At 50.4% G+C, this 16,292-nt stretch overlaps 2 protein-coding genes across 2 annotated transcripts; both read right to left on the bottom strand.

The window, feature by feature from the left end:
- Positions 1–1,414: 1,414 nt before the first annotated feature.
- MBOAT4 (membrane bound ghrelin O-acyltransferase MBOAT4) lies at positions 1,415–3,317 on the bottom strand (the record flags this gene model as incomplete). The annotated part of the gene is made up of 3 exons (XM_084286814.1): positions 1,415–2,318; positions 2,505–2,720; positions 3,199–3,317. The coding sequence occupies 3 exons, from the start codon at positions 3,315–3,317 to the stop codon at positions 1,415–1,417; spliced, it is 1,239 nt and encodes a 412-aa protein (XP_084142940.1).
- Positions 3,318–11,880: 8,563 nt separating this feature from the next.
- On the bottom strand, positions 11,881–12,318 carry LOC311208978 (ribonuclease CL2; the record flags this gene model as incomplete). The annotated part of the gene is made up of 1 exon (XM_084286028.1): positions 11,881–12,318. One exon carries the CDS (start codon positions 12,316–12,318, stop codon positions 11,881–11,883), a length of 438 nt encoding a protein of 145 aa, XP_084142154.1.
- Between the last annotated feature and the right edge of the window lie 3,974 nt (positions 12,319–16,292).

Below are 16,292 nucleotides of genomic sequence, written 5' to 3'. Positions count from 1 at the left end.
GGAGGGAATGGTTTCTTGGCTGGGCACCCGTTTGCAATGAATTTCCCCTAGTCCCCTTAGGGAGGAAGCTGTGCACGTCCCTGCCTGCTGCAAGAATGTGGAATGACTCCAGCCGCTACTGTCAGGGATTTTTTATACACAGGCTTTCTTGTGCCCTGTCTCTTGTGTACATTTCCCTCCAACACGGGCAGCATGAGCCTTCTGGCTTGGGAGCCACTGTCCTGTGGACCATCCCGCACGCTTTGCTGGGATCTCTGGCTGCAGCTGGCTGCGTGTGGTCTCGTGTTGGCCAGGGGAGTGATTGAACAGCCGGAGAGCCTGTCTGAAGGAGCCCAGCACGTTTTGCGGAGGTAAGATGAAGAGATGACTCAGTTTTAAAGCATGGATGTAGGGAACAAGTTGGAGGCAGCTCTGCAGGACTAACACCGAAGGAGATGGGGTCTGACCGTGACCAATCCAATCATAATGCCAGCTGTACTGGCAACTGGAAAATAATTGGGGCAACTGGATTGAGACCAGTTCAGGTGTTGGTGGTCCTGGTACCTTGCAGCAGTATCCCCCATAGATTAGGGACCAGCTATAGTCTTGTAGCATTTCCAGCTATGTTATATTGAGATTGGGTGAGTGGCTTCATGCTTTCATGTAAACAGAAGCTCCTAGCTCCATGGCTTCCTGATATCTTCCCCTCTGGTACCCGTGCCTAAAGAGTCCCAGGCTTTTGGGTCCTAGGTCAGTGCTTGGACTCAAGAAGAGCGTTGTGCAGCTGTTGTGGGGAAAGCAACCCTCAAGCCCTAGCTGAATGTCACAGCCAAGTCTGAGGGCCTTGCTGGCTTATTTCCCCGCTCTGCCCATGCTCCCCTCAGCATGCCCTGGGCAGTAGACCCCAACTCTTATTTGCCCACGTGCCCAGGATCCCTTGCAGAGGTGGCTGAGGGGATGGATCATCTGTGTTCCCTGACCTTACACCCTGGGGGCCACGCATGCCACCCACTCAGGGGGACTGCAGAAGACATCCAGCTGGGACAAAGCTTGGGGTTCATGTGCCACGGGAAGAGTGTCAAGGGGCGACTGCTGGAGAAGCACCGCAGACTCATGCCTCTCACTCCTACTGCTGCTTGGGTATTTGCAGCACTGATGAGTTTGGCAGGGAGGTTGCATGCTTTCCACATGAGATGAGGCTGAGACCCAAAACCCCAAGACAAATGTGGGACAAGCGGTGCTGCTGGGAGCTCTTTTGTCTAGGTTGGTGACGTCTATACTTTGCTTCAGTGCTTCCCTCAAAGCTGGGGATATACCAGGAGTAAAAGACAGTCTTGGGTCTCTGGAGGTCACTTGACCAATAGCTACTATCACTGCATGCTCACGTGTACAGGGACATCCCCTAGCCATCCACTCAAGGTAGTGCAGGACAGGCTCAGTTCTGCTTTGCCTTTTTGGAAAGCAGCAGCACAACACCATAAGGGAGGGGAAGGATACTCTTGTAAGAAGTCCAGAGCAGGCAGAGTGCAGACAAGCTCTCAGCCTCCACAGCATCCAGGACGTAGGCGACAATGAGCTGCGTGAAGACCCAGGTCGTGCCACTGTAGAGGAGCTTTGCGACACGGGAGGTGGCCCAGGCGCTGAGGAAGGGATGGATGCGGTAGTCGGCCTCCACCATGACGGCCCAGCACAGGAAACCAAAGACGTGGCCGGGCCGGAGGCCGTGCCACCAGGCGGAGAAGGCGAAAGTGGCGAGGAGCGGCTGGGCTGGGCAGCGCTGGAAGACCAGCCTCCGCAGCCAGCGGGACGTGCTCCTGTTCCAGGTGCGGGTGAAGACAGCCAGGCGGTGCGTGGTCTCCAGCACCCACAGCTCACGGCCTGAAAGGTCTCCCTGCCCTTCCTCCAGCCCAAAACCTGCCACCTCGAGGAGGGCCTCGTCCAGCACCCACTGTGTGTAGTAGGACAGCCTGAAGAGCAGGGCTCGCATCCACACGTGGCACAGGGTGGCCAGGATGGAGCAGCCCTGTACCTGGGGCAGGCAGCCCTCCAGCCCCACACGCAGCCCCTGCAGTGCCAGCGCCCCAAGGCACCTCCATCCAGCAGCCTCCAGGGGCAGGGGGACAGCCCCCAGGGACTCGGCTTGGACCCGAAAGCTGCTGAAGGGCTGCAGGGGGCCTCCGAGGAGGGCTGGGAAATAGAGCAGGTAGCTGCAGAGAGGCAAGGCTTGCTGCAAAAGCCCCTGGCCTGCCTGGGGCAGAACGGTCCCTTCGTGGATGTCCAGGGCCAGAGATGTTGCTTTTTGGGTGAGCAGCATGATGGCAGAGAGGGCAACAGCTGGCCTGAAAGGAGAAAGCAGAGGGGAGAAAGCTGAGGGTGCCTTGGAAGGAGTGCGTGGGCATGCATGCTGTCCCTCCCACCTCCCCAGTGCCATCAGTGGGGACCAACGAGCTTGGCTTGGGTGAGCCACCACCCATCCAAAATGTCTGGAAAGGTGGAGAGGGAGGGAGGCAGGGCTGGAAGGTTACCTGGCATCCCCTGACTCCAGCACCAAGCTGCCCAGGCCCAGGTGGCAGAGGGTCTGCCAGCACATCTGGAGGCCAAAGACCCAGGTGTGGACGTGAGCTGGGCTGGCGGAGAGGAGGACGAGCACAGAGGCAGCAGCGGGGATAAGGAGCAACACGGCATAGCTGCCCATGGCTGTGACTGCAAGGAGACATCCTCCAGCGAGGAGGAGTGTGTACCTAGAAGAGACCAGATGCCCTCTGACTGGCTTTTTGGGGAAACTGGCACTTGAGGTGCCAGCCCTGGTGATGGTGGTAGGGTGTAGTCTGAGGCAAGCTATACCCAAGCTACCGCCATAGCTGCAAGGCAGGGACGGGGGGGACTAGGTTGGGTATCGCAGTCCCTGCCTGGCCCCTATCTTTGTCACGCCAGAGGCAGTCCCCATTCCCTCCCTGCTCCCTTTGCCCATGCACTCATCCCAGTATACCCCTAAAACCACCTCTTTCAACAGGAGAGTCTGGCCTGGCTGTTTTAGCCTTAACCACCCTGAACGGGCCCCACTGCACAAAGAGGGGAGCGGGACAGCTCACGTCCATACCCGCATCAGCAGGGAATCGCTACCTTGCGTCCCACTGCATTTCTGGCTAGGAGAGACCCAGGAAGCACCCACAGACACAACCTGCCCTTGTCGCAGCAGCAGAGGTGGCAACCACGTACCGAGCAGTTGGAGAGAGCTGCCCCGAGGCACAGAGCTGGTGGAAGAGCGCAGCGAAGGGGAACGCTGCCAGCTGGTACCAGGCTGCAGGGAGAAGGATGAGCAGGTCCGCCCAGCGCATCGAGCACCTTGCTTCTCTGGCTGCCTCTGACACCTGGAAAACAGGCTAAGCCAAGGGCTCCTCTGTCTCTGCTTTATATCTGGCAGGACCACGTCACAGACAGCAAAAAAAACCAACAGAGCAGAGCCAAGGAAACAGAGGTATCTGCAGGAGGAGGTGCGTGGTTTTTGCGTTCGTCAGTGCTGGCTCCTTGCAGCACCTCTCTCCCAAGGTTTGTGAGCAGGTGGAAAAAGTTAGGGGTTGGCTATTTGCTCTGCCAGATGCCTGGGCCATTACCACGTGCTTTGCAGGCAGTGAGAGTGAGCACTGAGATGTGAGCCTCCTTGGGCTGCCAAATGTGTCATGCTGGGATGCACTTCAGAGCAAAATCCCCAGGTACAGAAGAGGCTTGGCCTCATCTCAGCTCAGTCCTTCATGGAAAGCTGTGGCTCTTTCCCATCTCTGGCCTTGCTTGTCGTGGTGGTGGTGGGGATCTCCTACTGTTTAAATTCCTGGTGACAGAGAGAAGATGGGCTCTGGCACCTCCGCAAAAGGCCAGGGCAGGGTGAGCCCATCAGCCCCAGTACTCAGCCTGAGCCACAGGGCCTTTTCACTTACCAGACATAAAGAAATAGTTCTATTCTTCCTGAATGTTTTTTTCTTTGAGAAGATGAAAAACAGAATCACAGACATACTTGAGATCACAGAAATCAGCTGTTGCTGTTAAACTGCATGTTGGTTCAGAAATGTGTTGTGTAGAAAAGCAAAATTTCCTCTTTTTGTCAGACCTGAAAGGTGATTTGAAGACTGAGCTCTAGGGTGATCTGAAGACAGTTGCTATTGCTCTCAAAATGCCACTAGTGGTAGTTGGTAGGAAAACAGACCACAAAAAAAAAAAAAAAAAAAAAAAAAAAGCCCACAAAAACAAAGTCAGTCAGTCTACAAGACTTTGTTCTTCCTTTTACTTTGTGAGATACAGGTAAGAAAATCTAGGTGAATTCAAATGGAAAGCTCATGCTTGTTTTTATTTGTTTGTTTTTGGTTTTTGTTTTATTCCATTGATAGCTGCTTTATTTTAGGCATATGAACAGTGTGATTGTGAAGAGAAATGCCATGGAATTTTCCCCTGTATGAAAAAAAAAAATTACTTATTAGAGAGGCAGAAGAAAGGTTTTTGCCTTCCTTGGATGAATGATTAAAAATATTTAAAAATACTGTTTTTCAGTAAAAAAGAGCAAAATTTTTGCCTAATGTTACAGAAAAAATCTGTTCTCAAAAAAAAAAAAAAAAAAAAGAAATTTTAATTTTAAAACTTTTGCAAATGTTTCTACTCTTCACAGAGCTTTTCAAGTCACCATGATGTTGGCAAGCCTACCATATTGTTTGGAATGGTTATAAGAAGGCAGGGAGCAAAACCCGATGGAAACAATGACTCAGAGTGAAAACTGCAGGAGAACTGGTGCTTGTAAGGTATATTTTAAGAGGAAGACATTAAATATTTGCAGTTCATATGTGATAGCAATGGAAAAAACTTCTCTCCGCGCCACTCCCGGCATGCATGGCATGCAGCAACAGCCTGGTTTCACAGGACTCATCCTGCCGAATTCATGGAGCCCAGCACTAACTTTGCTGTGTAAATATTTTTCAAGGTCTTTGCAGTGCCTATTTAAGCAATTCGCTGCTATGGTTCTGAAAAAATGTCATTGCTCTTCAAGAAGCAGAAATGAATTTCCACAGTAGCATTGGAAATGTGATGCACAGCTCATGCTGCTTATTTTATAATGTTAGCTGCTGGGCCGTGGAAGTGTGATCTTAAAGTGAGCATGTGAGCCAGAGAGAAACCTGTGAGAGAGCTTTATTTGCTTCATTTGTATGTACTACACAAGCAACAGCCCTGTTCCTGCCTGAGGAATTAATTATTTGACAGAAAGTGGGATGAGCAGTGTCAGAGCAAACTGTGGGCATGACATCTGGGCAGATACGACTCAGACACTATTCCTGGGCTGGTACTCCCAAAGTTCATACCTGCTTTCTTAGTGGAGTATAGTGCTGCTTCAGGAACAGTTTTGGTGGCCTGTTGTAATGCGTCATATACTGATCTTATGCATATTTAAGATATATATGTGATACACATATATTAGTTTGCAGGACACGCAGCAAAATGAAAGATAAGAATCAAAGGCAAAGTATATATGTATATATTTTAAATAAAAAAGTCAGAGCAGTGGGTTTAGTCTTTATCCTAGAGAAAAGCACATAAATAGGAAGGAATGCTATTAAAAAAATATAAGGTTTAGGAAGCTTGGACGGAGCTCCTGTCTCCATGTTTCTTTGTGACCTTGGGCAGCCTGGATTTTCCCACCCACAAAACAAGATGATAGTTTCTGTCTCCCGGCAGTGTTAAAAAGCAGAATCAACTAGAAACCTTGGGACTTCACATTCGGCTGTGATAAGCAGAACATGAAAGTGCCTAAATAAGAAGGGAATTAAAAAATAAATGCAAGGCTTTATTAAAACAGAAAAATGCAAAAAATCTTTGTTTGCAGGGACTGGTCCCTTACTGGCTTTTTGCTACTTGTTGCCATTACAGATTTGCTGTCTGCTGCCTGTAAATGGCCCGTTGTTGCTCGTGGTAAAGACATTTTTGTCTTCCTGGAAAAAGGGATGAACCCCAGAAGTTTAAGGATAGTGACGAAGTCTCTTATTGTAGCCATGACCCCAGTCAGAGAGGTCTGAGAAATCTCTCTGCCCCATGGTGATGTAGCTTTGAGCTAGGTCCCTCTGGCTGGTGACTCCTGTCTGGTCTGAGCCTGGGTAAAACCCATCTTTTTGAATGGCCTGCACCACTGAGCAAATAGCCTGGCCCTCACACTCAGCTCGATGTGACTGTTAATGAAGTTGGTTTATCCAGAGTCCCAGCTGCTAAGGAAGGGTTTGGTGGTGGCTGTCTTCTGCACAAAAGGAGGCTAAGACACACTGTGAATACATTGTTTCCAGACTGTGCTGTATAAACGGACTTTCTGAAGTGGTGATTGTTTTTTTGCCTTGAAAACCTTTTCCTTCAGGTCTACTGTGTTGTCTGGTGTACTTGAATAGAAAAGAGAAAACAATAACAACAACAACAAAAAAATACAACAGCTGCTCAGGAAAGGGAGACACAAAGTGGAGGCGATGACTCTAGGGATATTTGGTGCAAGGAGAAGGACCTTGAGGGTCTTCGTGAAATAGTGGTTCAGACTTTAATGGAAGGAGGACCGTCTCTGAGAAAGCTGGTACCCAGCCTTGGCTGTGGAGGAGGAACCAGGCAAGTGGAAGGACTTTTCATAGAGCAGCACTGGGATGTTCAGTCTTGGCAGCAGGTTCACAGGATGAATCATATTTATACTATGCCGTATGCTTGCATGCTTAGCAATTTCTTTAACTTTGCACAGTGGCATAGCCTTTTGACCATTTTTTGGTGTGAAAGCTTTCCAAGTTAAACACATACTCTGTCCAGTTTCACAACAAATTACAGACTTGAGGAACTAAGGTCTGGAAAGCAAATGACTATTATACTCTGCAACAAAAGTGACCTTGATGAGGTACACTGCAGAATTCAGGTTCTGTTAGTCCAGTTCCTTGCTGCACATTTTGCGTGAGTGCTGCTGTTTCCACCTGACACCACTGGGTACACAAGCAATGCTGTGTGGACTGCTAGAGAAGCCTATCTTTTTTTTTTTTTTTCTTTTGTTTGTGTGTGTTAGAACGAGTGGTTCCAAGAAAACTTTTGCTTGTGCACACATCAAGATATACTAATGGATGCTCTGTACTCATTTTCATTGACATCTGCAGGAGGCGTTACAAAAACAGAACTACAACAACGACCAAACTGAACCAAACCCCCTTGATACCTCTTTTTTTTTTTTTTTTTTTTTTTTTTTTCAGTCAGAGTAGCTCATGGAACAGCATAGGCATGCGATCTGCTTGCTGCATGCACACAGAAACTTTAGCAAGACTGTAAGTATATTCAGTTTACTTGCAAACTAACCACAACCCACAGTGTCAGTCATTGCATCAGGCTCTAAATAAGTCGGACAGCTCGTGTAAGATCTTTCTCTCTGCTCCTGTTCAGTATAGGGATGGCTCCACTGCTTTTGTTTTCTGGGAATGTGATAAGCACAGTGGTGCCTTCTATAAATAAGTCAGTCTTGCTGCTGATGTTGAGCAGGGTAGCGTGTAACTAACCGTGCTGTGGTTCCAGATGGCTGCAAGGTATTTAAAAGAAACCAGTGAAAAATAATACTAAAAATATGCAGTATCATTAAATCAGTAAGCTGCTAAAGTATCTTTCATACTACTTTTAGATCAACAAGATTTTGCGGGAGAAAGGGAAGAAAGAAAGTCATCAGCTAATTTTGCAGTCATTTAGTCCTTGCCAGTAAACTGGAAGAATCTGCAGGCTCATCTGTTATGCATTAGGCAAGATGTTGCCTCAAATCTGTTTTCTCCCAGAGTTCAGGTCTTCTGTGTTCGATGGTAAGTCCTGCAATATCATCATGCACTTTAATTCTGCAACACACGTCTTGTAGTTTCCTCTCTGAGGCTCCTCTCACCTTGCTGTGTGCTCTGTTCAGCAGTACTTCTGTAACTCTTCTTGAAGATGTGCAGGCATTTATTCTGAGGTACCAAGTGCTTGGAGTGCCTGAGGGGTACACTGGCACTCCCTACCCATGTGGAACCCCTTTTCAGTCAAGATTTAAACCCTCTCACAGTTTCTTCAGCTTCAGGGAAAATGGATCCTTGAAAGCTTTGCTTAAAACTGGATGGATATATTCTGAGTATAAAGTTGCCAAAGGGCACGTCTGGGGTCATTTCCTAAAGAAGCAGTTCGAGTTCTGAGCAGTACTATTTGATGGAGCAGTGCTGCCCTCAAGTGGCGTTTTTTTGACCCATTTTCCGTGTCGGCACTTTTAAACTGCTGTGCATACGCTCTGAAAAAGGCTCGTGCAGTGACAGTAATTTTTCTACCTTTCGTGAAGTGAAAGTCCGGTTGGGACAGGTGCATTTATCTGAAATGATTGAGAAAGACCTGCCTGATGAACCCTGAGTAAATGCTCTTGCTGGCCTGTGGCTGAAGTTTGGTGTCCTCCAGTGCAAAGCAAATAGCAGGTCCTCCTTTCGTGTAGCTGTCAGTCACGTTCACGTTGTCTCGACTTTTGGACCTCGACCAGGTGCTAGGCCAAAGTCTATGCATAATGGTGCTGCTAATACTGGCTTTGCAAGGCTTGTCATTTCTTCCTCCCGGTGGCGATTGCAAAAATGTGTTTGTGTGCAAATTGAATTTGAGAGTAGCCAGTGGGAAGCATTTAAAAGGCTGCCTCAGTGCTCTTATACACTGTTTTAATGTACAGCTGTGACTGCAAACATCTCAGCAGCTTTAAGTTCCTGAGTAACTTCTGAAGCACAGACAGCCCTGTACCTTTATAAAGCCTGTTGGCTCAGCATCTACAGTCTGCTTACTTTCACTTTTGCAAATATTTTGCAGTTCCCTACTTCCCAGAGTGCTAGTACAGTGGCTCTGTGCTTTGCTAGGGCATTCAGTGGATGTGTTAGGCTGAACATGTTCCTCAATACACTTTTGACATGTAAAATAGCATCTAATAGAGGTGGCCCAGAGGCCCATTCTGGCCATGAAAGCAAAATCAATACATAAATCCATCACAGTACACAGAGAAGACTGAGCTGAAATTACATGAGACTGGGCTATTTATAGCTGCAAATCTGGGGTTACAGAGCCTCTGGTGCTTCATAGGGCCCCACACAAATTCTCTTCTCCTCAGTTCCTTTTTACTAAGTCAGGCCTCTTATTGGCAGAGGGAAAACAACCAACCCTGCATTTAAAGTTTCCAAAGATCTGTAGCATCAGCTCTCCTAGAATATCAGTAAGGAAAGGTAATTGTGGATTTCCTTGAGGTATGTTTTTGATTTTTTTTCTCAGTGAGACATCAACGGAGCTCATGATACCTTTCCCCTTGAAGCAATAACTAATGGATAAACCTGTACAGTCCTGTACTGTGGGAGACAAACAGGAGAAAACCCAGGCCTTATTAAACATTTCCTCATCCATCCCTGATTTTTCTTCTGTCTGTCTTCCATATTACAGGATTCACTGACTCTGCTTGATCTTTAGAAGTAGCTCTTCCAGACAGACAAGTGCTTTTCTGTTTCAGGTTCGTAACTGTGACTCTGGCTTCTCTGTGGTTGCAAGACAAGTAGGTCTCTGGCTGTGGTCATTAGACACATAATTTTTCATATAGGTATTGCATCACTTTGACCTGAACAATAAATTTTGCTTTTATTACCATGTTCCACCATCCAGCCTGCTAATGGACTGCTCCCAACAGGAGGGTTGATGTGATCTCTGCAGTTATTTTTCCAGTCAGGGGAGCTGGTATTCCTCAAAGAGGAAAGTTTGTAGCTCCAAGTTGCCACTACAAGTTGTCTGTTGCACCAGTTTAAGTGCTTTACTACTGGAAATTCAAAGGAAGCTGTTGCTGACCAGCGAAGAGATACAAAAAGGCATGCTGGCAGTAAACACTGGGAAAAGTAAGTCATGAACAACATATTTGTATTCTTCCAAAGAGGAATTGGATTTACAAAAAAAAAAAAAAAAAAAAAAAGCCCAAGGTCTCAGGACCGCAGAGAAGTGCCCCACTAAGTAAGGGCACTGGCCACACAGGCAGCCCACCTCCAGTGCCTCTCCCAGCAAACCCAGTGAGACCTGTAAGGGACACAACGTATGTCCCAGCCTCTTCTCTCTTCTCTTTTGAGGTTCAAGTGTTGAGGTCTCTCAAAGCTCATTTAAGACTCCACCACCTGGTGTTTTAGCTACTCGGGTTCCTTACTCCCAGTCCCAGAGCAGCATTGGTCATCTCCCACCACACTCTCTTGAGTAAAACAGTTAGAGCCAGTGGATTTATTTGGAGACTCCGTGTAGGGAGGGTCCTGGGTGGCTCTGGTACTTGTGTTCCCCTCTTTCGTGCTGCCCTTCCCCATGCTGATGTCTTTGGATGGGTGGTTGCAGCTATCTTGTTTTCAGCCCCATTAATCAGTGATAGTTGGTAACCCCATAAAGCAGGGGCTTGCCGTGATGGTGGACTCACCCTGTGCTCCAGAGGCCAGGCACCAGCAGTTTTGCTTTAAGTCAGAGCTTGTAGAGGTAGAGAGACCCCCTGTCACTCTCCCTTCTTTACTCCAGCTATGGAGACAAACTGCTGCAGCCTGCCCTGAAGCCCATGGAGATGGCACTGGGACAAGAGGAATCAGGAGGGAAGGATAGCCGGCTCCACCCTAGCCAAGCAAGCCCGTGGACAGAAGAGATGCCGGAGGTGCCAGTTTTCCAGGCCAACTTCATCCAACTTCTCCACCAAACCAGGGAAAAAGGAACCAAGGTGGCCATGGGCAGCAGGAGCAGGAGGCCTGTCTGCCCCCAGCTCTATGCGCCTGACTCACCAAGTCCTTTTCTGATATTTATGGCACAGGCTCCAGCTGAAACTAGGGCTTTAAACCAGGACTAGGCCTATGGAGGAAGCTATACCAAAGGAGATACAGCTCCAAGGGAACTGCAGCCCATGGGTGACCCATGTATGAGCACATATTTACTCAAAGGCTCTGCTGCCCTTGGAGGAAGCAATGTCAGAACAGGTATGAACACAAAGGGATTACAGACCAGGTGCAACCTACACCAGAACAGGAATTGCCCCAAAGAGACTGCAGGACACCGAGAAAGTTGTGTTAGAGCAGAGAAGCAAGAAGAAGCAAAGAGAATCAGAAAATAAACCCTTATGCCCTAATTCCAGCCTTCTGAATTGCCCGCCATCCCTCAGAAAGAAGGGAGGGAGGGTAACATACAGCAAAAAGCAAAGAAGTAGAGAGTAGCAAGGAGGGAGGAGAGGTGTTGGCCTGAGGTTGAGCATTGGGAAGACATTACCATAAGTGCTAGTGTAATTGTTTTATATCTTTGTTTCTCAATACCCAAACCAGTAATGAAAAGCTTATGGAAATAAATTATTAAATTAAGTGAAATTTCCACAGATTGAGTCTTGCAGCTCTTGAGCTCAGCCACGTCACTTGTATGAAGAGACTGATCCCATTGGAGACTAAACTCTGATCTGGTTCCCCTCAAACTGACCACAGAGATCTCGAGACAAAAGGTATGCAGCTCCGGGGGCCATGCACAGCAGTGAGCGGTGGGGAATAAAGGTCTAGGGCTGCTTTCCAGCCCCTTTCATGGGAAGTTGTGAAGCACCTGGTAGGGGGCAGAGAACATGGTGGGCAGTCTATAGGGTACCATAGGGGTGAGAGACACCTAGAGGGTGCATCCAGGAGGTTGGGAGAATACAAGGGTTTATGGGGGCACCTAGGGTGGCCATAACCACCCTGGATGGGGTCAGAGGTACCCAAAGGGTACCCAGAGGGGAGTAGGGTCCCAGGGTCCCCCCACAAGCTGATGCTGGAGCCCAGGCCTGTGACACCACCTTTATTGTAAAAACAGCCCCTAAAACAGCCCCTGCCAGAAGCAAGGGGGAATCCACCTCCCCACACATCAGGCCTCATCGGGGGATGCATGGGTGCCAGCAAGGTGCACGGGCAACCCATCCAGGCAGGCAACACGCACGTGGTGCTGGAGCTGCCGGGCCCGGTAGTTGCAAGGGGGCCGGGTGTCCCCACCCCGCAGGCGGCAGGCTGTGATGCCCATGGGCGTTGAGGTGCTGTGGATCCCCATAGCATCAGCAGGGTTCTTGCAGGTGGCTACCAGGTCCGCAGGCGGGGCGTGCACGAAGGTGTTGGAGGGCTTGCAAGGCCGCCCTGAGGCCGTCACTTGCCGTCGTGCCAGCATGACCTGGCAGTAGCGGTGCCCCGTGAGCCCGAGTGTCCGGGGATGGTCCACGTGCTGCCGCAGGAACTTCTCATAGCGGGTCTCACCCACCGACCCTGCCACTAATGCCAGCACCAGAACCACGCATAGCGTCCAGCTCGCCATGAGTACCTGTGGTAAGTAGGGTCAGGGCCATTGGGACTGCAGGAGCCATGAGTGAAAAACCCACCCCGGGCACCTGAGTCCCTTGTGGATTTCACTCCCAGACAGCCAGGTCCCTTATAGATCCCCTCCAAATGCATGAGGAAGCCCCCATCAGACTCCAGGGTCCACTACAGAAGTCCCCTGGACACCTGGGTCATCTGTAGATCCCATCCAGACCCCTGGGTCCCTTACAGAACACCCCACCAGCACTAGGTCCCCTACAGTCCTGCACCCCACAAGTGTCTGGGTCTCCTATGGAACACCCCCCTGGACATATGGATCCCCTATCAATTGCCCCTGTACTCGGACACCTGGATCCCTGCCATAATCCTGCTCTCCCACTGGGTGCTTGGGTTCCTTGTGGTTCCCTCCCGCAGAAACTTTGGTCCCATATGTATCCCTCACCCTCACCTGTGTGAGTGCCTCAGTTCCCCTTCGGGCTTCAGGGTCTCCTGGTCCCTCCCACCCCCCCGTGCCTCTTTTATACTCGCCCAAGCTGGGCCCAAAAGGCAAGGGGCCAGGAGGAGGGACAGGGCAAAGAGCAAGGTCCGATGTGCGGGGGGGAACCTGGCACCCAGGAGGCCCCACTCCCCTCACATCCCTCCACCCCTCAAGGTCATTAGGTAATCATTAAAGGACCACATGACTGTCCGCAGACATCCCCTCAGCTGCCTCCTGCCCACTTCACCATAGGCAACATATTTTCACCTGGGGCCACAGGTAGCAGAAGGGGCAGGTCCTCTTGGTGGAGGGGGCAAGATGCACGTGGAAAGCTACTATGAAGAACTGGAATGAACAGGAAGACGTGGTTCCTGTGGGGAACCATGACAAGACATTGGGTTTAAGTGGCAAAATTTCGGTAGCAAGTGGGGCTGCATGGCTGGCCTCTGTGAGAGGAGACCAGAAGCTGCCACATGTTAGATAAGAGCCAGCAATAGTCAGCTTGAAAAGGGACCCGCCACTGGCCAAAACCTTGCCACATATACACATGGGAAGATCCCTGGGTTGACCTGGTAGGAAATCAGAGGTGCCTGGGCACAGGGAAAGCAATTAGATTCACCTGCTTTGAACTGAAAGGCACTTGGATACCATTGCTGAACACAAAAAGAGACTTGCAGGTTTTTTTTGTGGAACAGAGGGGAGTTCAGAGGCATCTCAGCCGAGCCAAAGGGCAATCAGATGGCCCTGGGTCAAGCTGAAGGGCACTCAGAGGCCCCTGGGGCTCACAGAAAGACACTTGGAGGATGAAAAAAAGGAATCTGTTACCCTGTGGGGTATAAACAAGCCTATTCTAAGGCTCCTGTGCACAAGGTAAGGCATCAGGTAAATGCGTCAGGTAAAGCAAACAGAAGCCAGCAGCACCCTCGGGCATCCTGCACCCAGCCCAGCAGGCAGCCTGACAGCAGCAGGGCCTGCAGCCCCCCAAACCACTGCCAGTGCCACTGCCACAGCCAGGGTGGACACTGCCAATGCCACCAGGAGAGCACTGCAGCATACTGCCACTGGGCTAAGATGCAGCATGGGAAAACCCTGCCGCAGCTGTGGCAATGCTGCCCCATGCTTAACCAGCCGGGTGGGCCCTGAGTGATGCTGCAGCTTTGGTGGCCTCTCCCAGACATGTGCTAAAATCACAGCACAAAATAATGCTAAGAAATAAAACCTGTAGCTGTTGAAAACCAGAGTAGCCATTGCTCAGACACTGGCTGGCCATTGGTCTGCTTCTGGGAGGTGGTGAGCGATGGCTCCCCCCTTCAGATTACCTCTCGTGTTCTTTTTCTCTTTCCTTCTCCTCTCCCACTTTCCCAGGGGACATGTGTGCCAGGGGTGGATGTAGACAATACACGCAACCTCCATTGTTTTTTTTCACACACATTATTCACTGGGGAGAAATCCCCCCTGATTCCCTCCCAGAGCCTTCTTGGGAGCCGTGGCTCTCCAGGCAGGTGGAGAAAATGCTCTCCTCCTCTTCCGTGTCTTCCACCTTCCTCTTCCTTTTGGCTCTCTGAGTCCTACCAGCTTTTGGGTGGTAGATTTGCAGCTCCCTTAGGTGCTTCTGCATCAGGACAATGTTTCCTTCCATCTGGTGTAATACCTCATAGCTGTTGTATGAGTACCCGCAGTGGCAGCACATCCCTGAGGAAGTTGAGGGTGTCTGGCTCACCTCCTGGAAACAAGATGCCAAAGGGGGCATGATGAATGGGACATGGGCCTTGGGGGTTAGAGACATCTACAGCTGGGCTTGGCCTCTTCTTGAGAACTTTGGGTCCTGCTGGGCTGCTCCAGGCAGCATGATGTGAAAAGAAAGCCTCAGGCAGGCCCCGTATTTTTATCCCTCAGGCATGAGCCTGTCCCTGTTTGCTCTTCTCAGGATGAGACCCACCTCTGCCTCCCAGGGGTGGAAAGAGGTCCGGGGAAGACCCAGGGCACCTTAGGGTCCTACTGAGTCCTTCATGGCCATATGGGCTGTTACTCCTTGTCCTACCCATTACTGACCCAAAGTCCAAGGCCTGGCAGTCCCAGCAACCTGGCACTGTCTGACCTGCCTGACCTCCATACTCACCTCTCTCTGGCATCTCCTTGCTTTCCTCCATAAGCAAATCCCTACAAGGAAAACCCCACCAAGCAGGCAAAGGGCTGGGATGCTCCTATAGAGCACCTCCATGGACAAAAAAGCTCCATCCAGCATGGCCAGGGAGGACCACAGCTGGTCCAGAAGGTAGGGCAGGTAGGAGCACTGGCTGCCCGTGCCAATGCCCTGGTGCTCCAGGTCCTCGGGAGCCACATCCCATATAACTGTGGCCCAGGAGGGCCGGCTGGAACAGCCAGGGCTGCTGGGGAGCTGAGAGGCCATGAAGAGCAGGAAGATGAGGGAGAGCCCCAGGCTGAGCATTTTGCTGCTCCTGCTCTGGGCGTGATCTCTGACTGTCACCAGCAGCACCGCTGTCTGCACGCTGAGTGGGTGATGGTGCCAGCGGCCCCACAGTGCTGTCACCGATGGCCCTGCGATGTCACAAGGCCGTCATGGGGCACCCAGCAAGAGGGGAAGGTCTTGGCAGGGAGGCAGACCCTGGGGAGCCAAATTTCTCAGCCAGCTGCTCCTATGGTCACCCCCCTGCTGCGGGTCTGGGTCTGCCTCACCTCTGGGGCCTGGGCCGGAGCCCTTTTGGCAGGGGCTGTGCTCCAAAATGCTCAGTGAGGAGCTGTGCCAGTGCAGGGGCATTGCCAGGCCCCCCAGACCCATGCTCGTCCTTCCATGCTGTTCCCAGGGGCTGTGGGGCAGCCGTGGCATTGTCCGCAGCACTGGTGGGGTGCTCAGGGGCTTTGGTGGCATAAGCAGGAGCAGATTGCGGGCCCAGCTGGTGACTCCCATACTTGTCAATAGAAATGACACAAATACCATTCTTTATTAAATGGAAGTTTTCATTCCTTATCTTTCTCCGTTTATTGACATAAACTCAAAATAAGTAACTTGCTAGGGCACATTTTTTCATGATACAAGTCTTGTGACTTCAGTGTGTTGCACAGTGGTTAAATTTGGTGTTAGACTGGTGACTGCTTTCTTCTTCACACCTTTTTCACTACTCTGTATATAGCTTTTGTTGTGGTGATGTCAGATAGGGTCATACCATTCGAAAGCACTGGTGAATCTTTCCCTTGGGAAGCTATACATGCTCAATGAGAGGACTTCTATTTTGTGGGAGTGTCGATCTGCTTGAGGCTACGTAGGAAGGCTCTGCAGAGGGATCTGGATAGGCTGGCTGAATGGGCTGAGGCCAAGTGCATGAGGTTCAACAAGGCCAAGTGCAGGGTCCTGCAGTGGGAGCACTGCACCCCAACATAACGCTGTGGGAAGAGTGCTGGAAAGCTGCCTGTCGGAAAAGGACCTGGGGATGTTGGTCAGCAGCCAGCTGAATATCAGACAGCAGTGTGCTGGC

This window comes from Netta rufina (genome assembly GCF_964035555.1).
Source record: "Netta rufina genome assembly, chromosome: 4".
Taxonomy (NCBI): Eukaryota; Metazoa; Chordata; class Aves; order Anseriformes; family Anatidae; genus Netta; species Netta rufina.
This window is presented reverse-complemented; position numbering and strand designations above follow the sequence as displayed.